The sequence below is a fragment of the Anomaloglossus baeobatrachus genome, chromosome 1 (assembly GCF_048569485.1).
Source record: "Anomaloglossus baeobatrachus isolate aAnoBae1 chromosome 1, aAnoBae1.hap1, whole genome shotgun sequence".
NCBI classification, from domain to species: domain Eukaryota; kingdom Metazoa; phylum Chordata; class Amphibia; order Anura; family Aromobatidae; genus Anomaloglossus; species Anomaloglossus baeobatrachus.
This window is the reverse complement of record NC_134353.1, coordinates 291,300,225-291,314,255: the sequence shown is the minus strand read 5'-3', so window position 1 is coordinate 291,314,255 and position 14,031 is coordinate 291,300,225. Positions and strand designations below refer to the sequence as shown.

General features: G+C 50.1%; 1 protein-coding gene across 1 annotated transcript in view; it reads left to right on the top strand.

The window, feature by feature from the left end:
* The window catches only part of LOC142311972 (alcohol dehydrogenase 1), a 490,686-nt gene that overhangs the window by 284,558 nt on the left and 192,097 nt on the right, over nucleotides 1–14,031 (top strand). Inside the window, exon 3 of the mRNA XM_075350839.1 lies at nucleotides 11,815–11,841. Within this exon, the coding sequence (XP_075206954.1) occupies nucleotides 11,815–11,841 (27 nt within the window). The remainder of the gene's footprint in view (nucleotides 1–11,814; nucleotides 11,842–14,031) is intronic.

Below are 14,031 nucleotides of genomic sequence, written 5' to 3'. Positions count from 1 at the left end.
GCTATGGATGCAGCTCCCACTCTGTCTATGGTGGGGGCAGCAGCCATAGCGCATGAAATCGGCTTTTTTTGTACAGAAAAACTGCATTCATTATGCAGTGTTTCTGCAGCAATTTGACACGCACACGTGCTGTCAAATCACTGCAGAATATTCAGCAGTTACGTGCGCATGAGCCCTTACAGGTATTAATATGGGGAAGTCGCCAGCAGCCTCACTCACCTCTCCCGCTTGTTTCTGTCCAGCTCCTTCAGGACATGTGGCTGTGTTTCACGATGGTTGTCACAAACAGACATGACTGCATACCGTGCACACTGACAGCACTGCTGTATATACATCACAGGAGGGGCTGGGGGCCACAATATATACATTACAGGAGGGGCAGGGGGCATAGACGTTACTGAGTGGCAAACAGCTCTGGTGGTGTACTCATTACTGGGATGGGTGACATAGCGCTCTGGGGGACCCATATAGTTCTGGGGGGGGGGCTGTACAGACTGCTCTAATTCATATATATACACACACACACACACAGTACTGCTTCTTACACACAGCTGACACACTAATTCATATACACACACACACACACACACAGTACTGCTTCTTACACACACAGCTCTGACACACACACAGCTCTGACACACACACACACACACACACACACATACAATGCACCCCCCATTACTCCATACACAAATACACAAATTTAATGCACCCCCCATTACTCCATACACAAACACACATTACAATGCATCCCCCATTACTACACACACACACACACACACACACACACACTGCACCCCCCATTCACCACCTACACACACACACACACACACAATGCACCCCCCATCACCCCTACACACATACACACACAATGCACCCCCATCACCCTCTACACACACACACACACACACGCACACGCACACGCACACACCCACACACAATGCACCGCACCATCACCCCCTACACACACATACACAATGCCCCCCCATCACCCCATACACACGCACAATGCACCCCCCATCACCTCCTACACACACACATACACACACAATGCATCCCCCATCACACCCTACACACACACACACACACACACACAATGCACCCCCATCACCCCCTACACACACACACACACACACACACACTGCACCCCCCCATTTCACCCTCACCACACACAATACAATGCACCCTCCATTACCCCTCCCCCCACACACAATACAATGCAACCCTCATCACCCCCTACACACACAAATTACACTGCCCTATCCCTACACACTGCTGCCTCCCCCCTCCCTCGGAATACAGTACTCCCCCTCTGCCTGTCACAAAGCTGTGTTCCTTCACAAATGTTCCCCGGTATGTGTCCTCAGCCCCTCCCCACTCATCCCCATTCATTACACCTGTCTCTTCGGCTCCTCCATGGAGCGCTTACCGCTGCCTGATGTCCCCTGTGTGGTGCCTGCAGCACTCTGATGACATCAGCAAGGTGCTGATCTCTCACGTTGCTGCACGTCGGGGGCGGGGCCCAGTCCCAGTGCGCTGTTCAAATGTATTTACTTCTGAAAGACTCAAATACATTTGAATAAGAAGGAGGAAGCTGCTGTCTTTTGTAAAAGGGGTATTTACAGGGGTGAATAGAGTTAATGTCATGTGACGCCACCTGTGGGTTGCGGTTAAGGATAGAGAACTGCCGCTGCAAATTGTGGGTACTCCCAGAGCTGGTGGTGATTGCAGCAATGGTGTTAGGCCCTCTATAGGTAGGGCCGTGCCTGGGAGATGATGAGGGATAATAACGGAGACCACATGAGGTTGTCTTTAACAGTCTCTACTCACTTGGACCCAGGGGTTGCAGGTTCAAGCCCCTTGGAGTATCGGTGCCAATGTAGTGACCCAGGTTGCTCTGTCCCCAGCACTCTCTGTTGGTTGGGTCCCCATAGCGTGGAGCGTTTGGGGCCCGACTGTCCCTTTTGGGGTACAGTTTCCTTCTCTGTACGGCGGGCAGTGCGGACCCTGTGGGGAGGTAAGTGTCCGAACCCCTAGTTTACTGCTGATGCCCCCGGATTATTTTGTTCGATGAAGTCCTTGAAGGTGTCCTCACCGGTCAGGTATTTATCAAGCCGTGTAGAACTGGCGCCTGATCTAGGGCCCTGTGCCCCATGCGTACTCCAGTCCCAGCGGTATCTCCGATACCCGACCTGGCGACCTCTTTCCTGTGCCCCCGGGTGTCCGTTGCTCAGACCCAGCTCAGGCACGTCCGCACACCTCTCCTGTGTGCCACACTTCACTAAACTCTCTACTGACTTCTGACCCCTCCCACTGGGCTTGCTAATCCCAGGGATTCCTTTTCATGGCGACCATCCACTTACATGGTTAACCCTCTATGCCCAGTGTGGAGTGGAGAACTAGGATTTTGCTTGTGCTTTGGTGGTATCAGCACTGGTACTCCAGGTCCCAGGGGGTAGGTCCTGCATCCCCAAGAGGATGCAGTTCCTTGTAGTGCCCTGAGTGTCTCAGGGGCGCTAAATTCCCCCTTGGTTAAACACAGCAGTCCTCAGGCTGTAAGTGAAATTGAGTTTTTATTGTAAACGGAATAGAAAAAATAGTTAAGTACTTCAGACATAGCATTCTTCCCGCTCAGAGGAGGCTCATTCCTTAAACATTGCAAATTTTAATTATCCCCCTATAAACCCACTACCTAAAAAGGTCCTGGTTCCCCAAAACCCTCTGATGAGGCAGGTCACTGGTCCTGGTGGTGACAAGGTCTGGGCCTTCTCTATCCCAGACCTTTCCTCTAACCTTCCTCACCTTGGGGGTGGTATCAATGTCCTGATGGTGAAAAGTATTACTCTGGGAGGCACACTTGGTGCAACTATTTACAATAAAAGTGTTTGGCTGCTGCCAGTCCTGTAGCCGTGGTCCATATTGATCAGCATTATCATCTTGTAGAAATTAAGGTTACTTTTCAGAAATTATTCATTGTTAACTTATCAGATTATGCAAAGTTTTCAAGGAAAATAATAAACACACAAAAATAAAACTTTAACTTCTGGGGTAGCCTGGTTCAGCTACCACAGTGTATGCAAGCTCTGCTTTTCCTGCAAATCTTGAGCTGCCACTTGCCTTTTCTTGGTAGCTCGAGCCTGCTGCTTCTGGGCTAGCTGCCGGAGGGTGACTTGGCAGGCTCTCTCGACCTTCTTATCAATGACAGCCCTCTGTACCGCAGTAGCCATACCGTACTCCCGCTCGAACCTCAGGCTCCCCAAACCTGAACAGTTCACATCCGGATCATCATCAGCGGATCTCTGCTCGGTCTGGTCACCGGCGACTCTTCTGTTGGTCGTCAGGTCTTCCATGGCTGCTCACTGCAGCCTAACCTGGTCTAGTTGTGGAAGGAAGCATTGTGGCCTGGTCTGGTCTGGCCATGGACAGTGGCGTTGCGGCCTGGTCTGGTTGTGAGTGGCAGCTCCGGAGATACGAGCGGGTCAGCGGGCAGTGGTAGTACAGGGTCCAATGCCATGGGGACTAGTGGGGCTGAGGAGGTTGCCACGCCTACCGGCTCCTAATGCCGCTTCTCGTGCAGAGCCCATGCATCCTGGGCTTGCACAGCCACCACTACCCCCATCATCTCCGAGCGCCAGTCCTCGATCTGCGGGATCATCTGCAGCCGCATCTGGAGGCACAGCCGTCTCCCTGCGCCTCCATCTTGCCAGTCCCCCTCGGTTATATCTCACCACTCTCGCTGGGACTGGGGGACTCTGGGAGATTCCGGGTCCAGTTACTTCCGACTTCCGCCCAAGCTCTCAGGACTCATGGGCGGGGCTTCTATTTGTGTGTTTTTGTAGTTTCGCGCTCTTTTAGGCACGGTGATGGCGCAGCCAATTTTTCAGCATTTAAAATGGCGGCAGTCTTTACACAAACAGTCCATTAAATATGATTCCTTAAGGCACACGTCACCTGTGTTAACGGGCCTTGTCCGTATCCTGTTCATGACACCAGCAAAAAGAAGCTGCCGCTCCCAGGGAAGGGGGTACTCGGTCCCGGGCGGTAACAAATGGTAATGTCACTCTGGTGGCCGTTGCCCGGTCCTGTGCCCTGGGGCTTCTTTTGTAAAAGGGGATATTTACAGGGGTGAATAGAGTTAATGTCATATGATGCCACCTGTGGGTTGTGGTTAAGGATAGAGAACCGCCGCTGCTAAATGTGGGTACTCCCAGAGCTGGTGGTGATTGCAGCAATGGTATTAGGCCCTCTACAGGTAGGGCCGTGCCTGGGAGATAATAAAGAATAATAACAGAGACCACACCAGGTTGTCTTTAACAGTCTCTACTCACTTGGACCGGTTCAGGTCCCTTGGAATATCAGTGCCAATGTAGTGACCCAGGTTGCTCTGTCCCCGGCATTCTCTGTTGGTTGGGTCCCCGTAGCGTGGAGCATTTGTGGCCTGACTGTCCCTTTTGGGGTACAGTCTTTTTTTCCATATGGCAGGCAGTGTGGATCCTGTGGAGAGGTAAGTGTCCGAACCCCGATCCTAGTTTACTGCTGATGCCCCCGGATTATTTGGTTCAGTGAAGTCCGTGAAGGTGTCCTCACCGGGCAGGTATTTATTAAGCTGTGTAGAACTGGTGCCTGATCTAGGGCCCTGTGCCCCGTGCGAGCTCCGATCCCAGCGGTATCTCCAATACCCGACCTGGCGACCTCTCTCCTGTGCCCCCGGGTCACTGTTGCTCAGACCCAGCTCAGGCACGTCCACACACCTCTCCTGTGTGCCACACTTCACTAGACTCTCTACTGACTGCTGACCCCTCTCACTAGGCTGGCTAATCCAAGGGACTCGTTCATTTCCATGGCGATCGTCCCCTTACATGGTTAACCCTCTATGCCCGGTGTGGAGTGAAGAACTCGGATTTTGGTTGTGCTTTGGTGGTATCGGCACTGGTACTCCAGGTCCCAGGGGGTAGGCCCTGCATCCCCAAGTGGATGCAGTTCCTTGTAGTGCTCTGAGTGTCTCAGGGGCGCTACACTTCCATCAACTGGTATATTGAGAACAGTAATGTTGTGCAGTGTAGTTTCATAAAAGAATAGATTGGTACTGATCCTGTAATACCTATAAATTAATAAGTACTAAAAAATCTTGTTCCCAAAATATTTGGTAAAATAAGTTAGGCGGACAACCCATATAAGGGTCACTTACTACAGCTACATTTTTTAATGGATCTCTGTTAACCGGTTATTAACTTTGCACACTATCCCAAACACATATGTTAAGCCTGCTTTACATGTTACAATTTAGCATACCATATCGTATGCGATCGTAACCGCCCCCATCGTATGTGCGGCACGTTCAATTTGTTGAACGTGTCGCACATACGAATATTTCCCGTCACACGTACTCACCCGTCCATACGACCTCGATGTGGGTGGCGAACGTCCACTTCCTGGAGTGGGAGGGACGTTCGGTGTCACAGTGACGTCACGCGGCAGCCGGCCAATAGAAGCCGAGGGGCGGAGATGAGCGGGACGTAAATATCCCGCCCACCTCCTTCCTTCCCCATTGCCGGCCAAGAGACGCTGGACGCAGGTAAGATCTGTTCATCGTTCCCGGGGTGTCACACGGTGCGATGTGTGCTACCCGGGTACGATGAACAACCTAACGTTCAATTTTTAGGAATTGAATGACGTGCATGCGATGAACGTTTTACCGTTCAGTCGCAATCGCACGTAGCTGTCACACGTTACAATGTAACTTATGATGCCGGATGTGCGTCACTTATGACGTGACCCCGCCGACACATCGTAAGATATATTGCAGCGTGTAAAGCGGGCTTAAGCCTACTTTACACCTTGCAATTTCGCATACGATATCATATGCGATGTGACCCGCCCCCATCGTATGTGCGGCACGGTCAATTTTTTTGTCTGTGCCGCACAATCGATTAAAAGCTGTCACACCTACCTACCTTCCATACGACCTCGATGTGGGCGGCGAACATGCACTTCCTGGAGTGGGAGGGACGTTCGGCGTCACAGCGATGTCACGCAGCAGCCGGCCAATAGAAGCAGAGGGGCGGAGATGAGCGGGACGTAAATATCCCGCCCACCTCCTTCCTTCCGCATTGCCGGCGGGAGCCGCTGGACGGAGGTAAGATCTGTTTAATGTTCCCAGGGTGTCACACACTGCGATGTGTGCTGCCTTGGGAACATTGAACAACCCGACGTGCAATATATGAAAACTGAGCGACATGCATGCGATGAATGGTTTTACGTTCAATTGCAGTCGCACGTAGCTGTCACACTATACAACACCACTAACGATGCCGGATGTGCGTCACTTACGTCGTGACTCCGCCGACACATCGTTAGATATCTTGTAGCTTGTAAAGCACCCTTTAAGCCTGCTTTACACATTACGATTCTGCATACGTTATCGTATGTGATCGTAACCACCACCATCGTATGTGCGGCACGTTCAATTTGTTGAATGTGCCGCACAAACAATTAACCCCCGTCACACGTACTTACCCGTCCATACGACCTCGATGTGGGCGGCGAACGTCCACTTCCTGGTGTGGGAGGGACGTTCGGCGTCACATCGACGTCACGCGGCAGCCGGCCAATAGAAGCGGAGGGGCGGAGATGAGCGGGACGTAAACATCCCGCCCACCTCCTTCCTTCCGCATTGTCGGCGGGAGCCGCAGACGGAGGGAAGCTGTCATTCAACATTCCCGGGGTGTCACACTCTGCGATGTGTGCTGCCTCGGGAACATTGCACAACCGCACGTTCAATTTTTGAGAAATGAACCACGTGCATGCGATGAACGGATTTTCGTTCAATCGCAATTGCACGGAGGTTTTACACTCTACAATAATACTTACGATGCCGGATGTGCGTCACTTACGACGTGACCCCGCCGACACATCGTACGATTTATTGTAGCGTGTAAAGCGCCCTTTAAGTGATACAATTGTACAATCACAGAAGAGCATACCTCCCACCTTTTAAATTTATGGGAGGTACATGTATTGCTGCACTTAGGGGCACTTTGCACACTGCGACATCGCAGGTGCGATGTCGGTGGGGTCAAATTGAAAATGACGCACTTCTGGCATCGCATGCGACATCGCAGTGTGTAAAGGCTGGATGATACGATTAACGAGCGCAAAAGCGTCGTAATCGTATCATCGGTACAGCGTCGGCGTAATCCATAATTACGCTGACGCAATGGTCCGATGTTGTTCCTCGCTCCTGCGGCAGCACACATCGCTGTGTGTGAAGTCGCAGGAGCGAGGAACGTCTCCTACCGGCCTCACTGCGGCTTCCGTAGGATATGCGGAAGGAAGGAGGTGGGCAGGATGTTTACATCCTGCTCATCTCCGCCCCTCCGCTCTGATTGGCCGCCTGCCGTGTGACGTCGCAGTGACGCCGCACGACCCGCCCCCTTAACAAGGAGGCGGGTCGCCGGCCACAGGGACTTCGCACGGCAGGTGAGTGTGTGTGTGAAGCTGGCGTAGCGATAACTTTCGCTACGCCAGCTATCACCACATATCGCTGCTGCGACGGGGGCGGGCACTATCGCACTCGGCATCGCAGCATCGGCCTGCGATGTCGTAGTGTGCAAAGCCCGCCTAACACAGTACTTTTGCCCTTATTAAAGCCCCATGGTGTTCTCATCCACCATTATACCACTTTTATTGTCCCAATAGAATATGATGCCCCAAAAAATGACCCACAAACATACGTATGATACTGTCTTATTGAAATCCCCCACAGTAACCCCACAGTTTCAAGACTCCACAATGCCCACAGCAAATTATGAAGCCCTCATAGTGCCCCTAACACTATATTAAGCTGTCACAATTCCTCTAAAACAGTAATATGTCTTCGCAAGCACATTATGATGCCCCTACAGTGACCACCACACAGTATGATGTCTTCACATTTTCCCCACACACATTATGAGGCTACCAAATTGAATACACAAAGTTTAATGGCTCCCACAGCCCTCCACACTATATAATGACCACTACATCCCTCCACACAGTACAATTGACCCCATAGTCCTCCCTTCAGAATTATAACCCCATACATAGTATGTAGACCACAATACAAAATGCCTATCCTCTCCCCCAGATCGAAGAGTTACTGTCTGCTCTGAGTTGTGCTAAGTACTTTGCCACCCTCAACTTAGCCAGTGGGTATTGGCAAGTGCCAGAAGAGAACGACAAGGAGACTACGGCATTCATCCTCCCTATATGATTCTACGAGTTCAACAAGATGCCGTTTGGTTTTTCAAATGCACCTGAAACATTTCAGCGGCTAATGGAACATTGCCTGAGTGACCTGAACTTTGAGTTGTATTGATCTACTTGAGTGGTCCAAAATCAATTTTTTTCCAAAAGGACAAAAATAGTGTTTTCACAACTTCATTGCTAACAGATTTCTGCTAGATCCGTTCTGGTGGATGATTACTGGACTTGTGAACAGTACAGTCTTCTTCTTACCCCCTACATAATGCAAATGGTTTACTAGAAAAAAATATCTTCTAGCTATACAATGTGTTTATTGTCTGTAACAACACAATATATCACTGCAAGCAGGGCCGGCGTCAGCACCTGGCATACCCAGGCAAATCCCGGGGCCCTGGAGAGCTGGGGTGCCCACTCAGCCTCGTCACTTCAGCTGCCCCCGGGCCCTGCCCACTCTCCTTCAGTTCTGCTGCCCCCGGGCCGAGTTTCGGGAACCGCAGTCCTCGGCAGGAAACTGTGGCTGCCATCCCTTAGCTAGTTTCACACTTGCGTTGCAAAAAGTGTAATAATAAAGGTCACGTTTCGTTAATTTTTCTTTAGCCGAGAGAGAGAGAGAGCCCTCATCATCCCCGCACACAGCCCGACATTACCGCACACATCCCGACATCCCCTCACAGAGCCCGACATTACCGCACACATCCCGACATCCCCGCACACATCCCAACATCCCCGCACACAGCCCGGCATTACCGCACACATCCCGACATCACCGCACACATCCCGACATCACCGCACACATCCCGACATCACCGCACACATCCCGACATCACCGCCCACATCTTCACCACACACATCCCGACATCACCGCACACATCCCGACATCACCGCACACACCCCGACATCACGGCCCACATCTTCACCTCACACATCCCGACATTACCGCCCACATCTTCACTGCACACATCCCGACATCACCGCCCACATCTTCACCGCACACATCCCGACATTACCACCCACATCTTCACCGCACACATCCCGACATTACCGCACACATCCCGACATCACCGCATACACCCCGACATCACCGCCCACATCTTCACCGCACACATCCCGACATCACCGCACACATCCCGACATCACCGCACACATCCCGACATCACCGCACACATCCCGACATCACCGCACACATCCCGACATCACCGCACACACCCCGACATCACCGCACACACCCCGACATCACCGCCCACATCTTCACCGCACACATCCTGACATCACCACACACATCCCGATATCACCGCACACATCCCGACATCACCGCACACATCCCGACATCACCGCACACATCCCGACATCACCGCACACATCCCGACATCACCGCACACATCCCGACATCACCGCACACACCCCGACATCACCGCCCACATCTTCACCTCACACATCCCGACATTACCGCCCACATCTTCACCTCACACATCCCGACATCATCGCACACATCCCGACATTACCGCACACATCCCGACATTACCGCACACACCCCGACATTACCGCACACATCCCAACATTACCGCGCACACCCTGACATAACCGCACACACCCCGACATCACCGCACACACCCCGACATCACCGCACACATCCCGACATTACCGCACACATCCCGACATTACCGCACATATTCCGACATCACCGCACACATTCCGACATCACCGCACACATCCCGACATTACCGCGCACATCTTCACCGCACACATCCCAACATTACCGCCCACATCTTCACCGCACACATCCCGACATTACCACCCACATCTTCACCGCACACATCCCGACATTACCGCCCACATCTTCACCGCACACATCCCGACATTACCACCCACATCTTCACCGCACACATCCCAATATTACCACACACATCCCAACATTACCGCCCACATCTTCACCGCACACATCCCGGCATTACCACCCACATCTTCACCGCACACATCCCGACATTACCGCCCACATATTCACCGCACACACACCGGAGCTACCGCACCCATCATCACTGCACACACACACACACACACACCGGCATTACCTCAGTGACGTCCCCACTGACAGCGCGATTCACTTCAGTTGCTACATGGAGCTCACAGGAGCGGCAGTGTTCTACTGCCGCTCCTGTCAGCTTCATGTAGCAGAGCTGGATGCGGGACCTTGTGTGGATTACGCCGGACCTGGAGGGGTATTTGGGGATTTTAATAAAGTGGTAAAAGAGGGTGGGTTTTTTTTGTCTTTTATTCCAAATAAAGGATTTTTTCGGGTGTATGTGTTTATTTACTTTCACATACAGGTTAATCATGGAAGGTATCTCGGGGAGACGCCTGCCATGATTAACCTAGAACTTAGTGGCAGCTATGGGCTGCTGCCATTAACTCCTTATTACCTCGATTGCCACCGCACCAGGGCAATTCGGGATGAGCCGGGTTGAGTCCCGGGACTGTCGCATCTAATGGATGCGGCAATTCCGGGCGGCTGCTGGCTGATATTTTTAGGCTGGGGGGCTCCCCATAATGTGGGGCTCCCCATGCTGAGAATACCAGCCTTCAGCCGTGTGGCTTTACCTTGGCTGGTATCAACATTGGGGGGGACCACACGCCGTTTTTTTTTTATTGTACTGCATGATATAGACCCGCCCACCGGCGGCTGTGATTGGCTGCAGTGAGATAGCTGTAACTCAGCGTGGGGGCGGGTCTGACTGCAACCAATCATAGGCGCCGGTTGGCAGGGGAAGCAGTGAATACGAGATTGAATATTGGGCATCCGGCTTTTTCAAAAGAGGAAAAACCGCCGGAGCAGTGTGAGTGTGTTTTTATGTATGCAGCAGAGCAGTGTGTGTCTGTATGCAGCAGAGCTGTGTGTGTCTATATATGCAGTAGAGCTGTGTCTGTATGTATGTATGCAGCAGAGCAGTATGTGTGTGTCTGTATGTATGCAGCAGCAGTGTGTGTGTGTCTGTCCGTATGTATGCGTCAGAGCAGTGTGTGTCTGTATGCAGCAGAGCAGTGTGTGTGTCTGTATGCAGCAGAGCTGTGTGTGTCTGTTTGTATGCATGTATGATGTGTATCTATGTATGTCAGTGTATATGACTGTATAGATTTGTCTGTTTATATGTATTTTGTGAGTTTGTCTTTAAATATGTATATGTACGTATCTGTGTATGTGTGTGTTTCTGCATGTTTATCGGGCCCACTGGGATTCTTCCGCCCGGGGCCCACAAAAACCTGGAGCCGGCCCTGACTGCAAGTACATTAGAAGCAATCTTAAGAAAGTTCACATATAAGGAAAAGGAGTATACATACAAATGTTAAAGGATGTTTATATTTTGTGTGCTTCATAACTATCCTACCACTAGTTCTACACAAATGGATAAGCATTTTGCTTTGCAATTCTGGAAATGCATTTTCAAAGGAGGAGGGCCAGGCACATACCCAGGTAGGAGGGCAGGGGGGGGACTAAGAGGTGTGACTTGGAGTATAAGTGATTGAAAAGTGTTAGGACAGAACTTTACATTCATCACAGGAGAGGTCTGAGAAAAGAAGTGTAACATGGCTACTGCTGGGAAAGTAAGTAGATGTAATGTATCTGTGTTACTGTATCTTCTATCTATCATATATGTGTATTTTGATGTCAGTTAAGAAAAGCTGATATTAGAATATTTCATGTTGCATTACTTGAGGCTTCTCTGAACATACTTCCAGTTGGAAACACTAGGACTTTGTTAATTCTCCTGAGTTCACTTATATTATGAAATGTGTTGTAAATAGAGAACTTTGTGGGATAATGAAATATATCCTAAAGGCTAAGTTCTCAGCATGAGTATGTGGTGTATTTTTTGATGTTGGACCAATTAGCTGGATTTTGTTACTTGCGGTTTTTACATACATTTGTTCAACAGTTTTTTCTTTCTTCTTGGCATGTTGTCTTTTAAATCAGCTTTTTTTTGTATGCTTCAAGTCATGTGTGGATTACTTGTGTTTGTAGTACATTTCCACTGCAGAAACACAATAAAAAAAAGGCACGTACCTTTCCTCCTTTCATTTAAATCTATGCCGAAAGGCATATTTAGGCTAAGTTCACACACTGCGTTTTTTTCACGCTGTGTTTTTGTGTGTTTTTTTGCGGCAAAAACCGCACAAAAACGCACCCGCTGCAAAAACTGCACACTTTTTTACCACGTTTTGGTGCATTTTTTGCTGCGCTTTGCTGCGTTTTTGCTCACTGCGTTTTTATGCGTTTTTTTATCAGTGAACAATGCCATTAAAGATTGTTGAAAAAAAAAAAAAGAAAAAAGGTCTGATATCATTTCCTTCTTCAATATGTTCTTCATTCTCCACTAGTGTATGCAGGAGAGCAGACAGCTGCAGACCTACAAGGCTCAGCATGCTCCATCCAGGACTGTATGCTGGAGGGAGAGGCAGGGGGAGCAGAACTACAAGGCTCAGTATGCTCCATCCAGGACTGTATGATGGAATGAGAGGCAGGGGGAGCAGAACTACAAGGCTCAGCATACTCCATACAATAGTGTATGCAGGAGAGCAGACAGCAGCTGAAAAACTACAAAGCTCAGCATCCTCCATCGAATAGTGTATGCAGGAGAGCAGACAGCTGCAGAACTACAAGGCTCAGCATGCTCCATCCACTAGTATATGCAGGAGAGCAGACAGCAGCTGCAGAACTACAAGGCTCAGCATCCTCCATCCAGGACTGTATGCAGGAGTTTTTTGCCCCCCAAAAAAATGACGTGGGCTTCGTCATATTTTTGTATGCTAGCCAGGTACAGCAGGCTGCCCCCAACCCCCAGCTGCCTATTTGTACCCGGCTAGGAACCAAAAATATAGGGAAGCCCTTTTTTTTAATTATTTAATGAATTTTCTGAAATAATTAAAAAAAAATGACGCGGGCTTCGCCTAATTTTTGTGTCCAGCCAGGTACAACTAGGCAGCTGGGGATTGGAATCCGTAGTGCAGGGTGCCCAAGCTTTCTTGCCACCCCTGCTGCAAATTGAAGTCCGCAGACACCCCAGAAAATGGCGCTTTCATAGAAGCGCCATCTTCTGGCGCTGTACCAACTCTTCCACCTGCCCTGGTCACGGGTGGCTCGGTGGCTAATAATGGGGTTAGGGCTAGCTGTATATTATCAGCTGGCCCTTAGCCCGAAATTCATGGTGTCACGCCAATATTAGACATGGCCACCATGAATTTCTAGTAAAGATTAAAAAAAACACAACACACATAAAAATATTTTTATTAGAAATAAAACACAACACAATTACTAACTCCAGCTTTATTGAAATAAAGAACCCCCCTCCGCAGTAATCCTGGGTCAAGGGTCCCGTGCCGTCCAATCTGGATCCAACATCATCTGATCGGTTTGCTCGAAGGCAAAGCTATCAGATGATGTGTCAGGTTCAAGGATGTGAATCACACGACACAGCAGCTGATTGTATGAAAGCCGTTTATACAATCAGCTGATGCATCAGTGCAAAAAAAAAAAAAAAAAACTCGCTTATGTGCTGATTTCTGGGGAGTCTGATCCCGTCCGATCGTTGCAGGAGTTGCCGGTAATCAGCTGATGAAGTCTCCTGATGACATCAGCTGATAGCCGGCCGGGTGGTAAAAAGCCGGCGTCACCGCGAGACTTAGGCTGCTTTCACACATTGGTTTTTTGCAGTGCGGCTCAATCCGGCTCAAAAACCTATGCAACGGATGCGGCGAAAAAAACGGATCCGTTGCATAAGTTTTTCCATGCGGCCT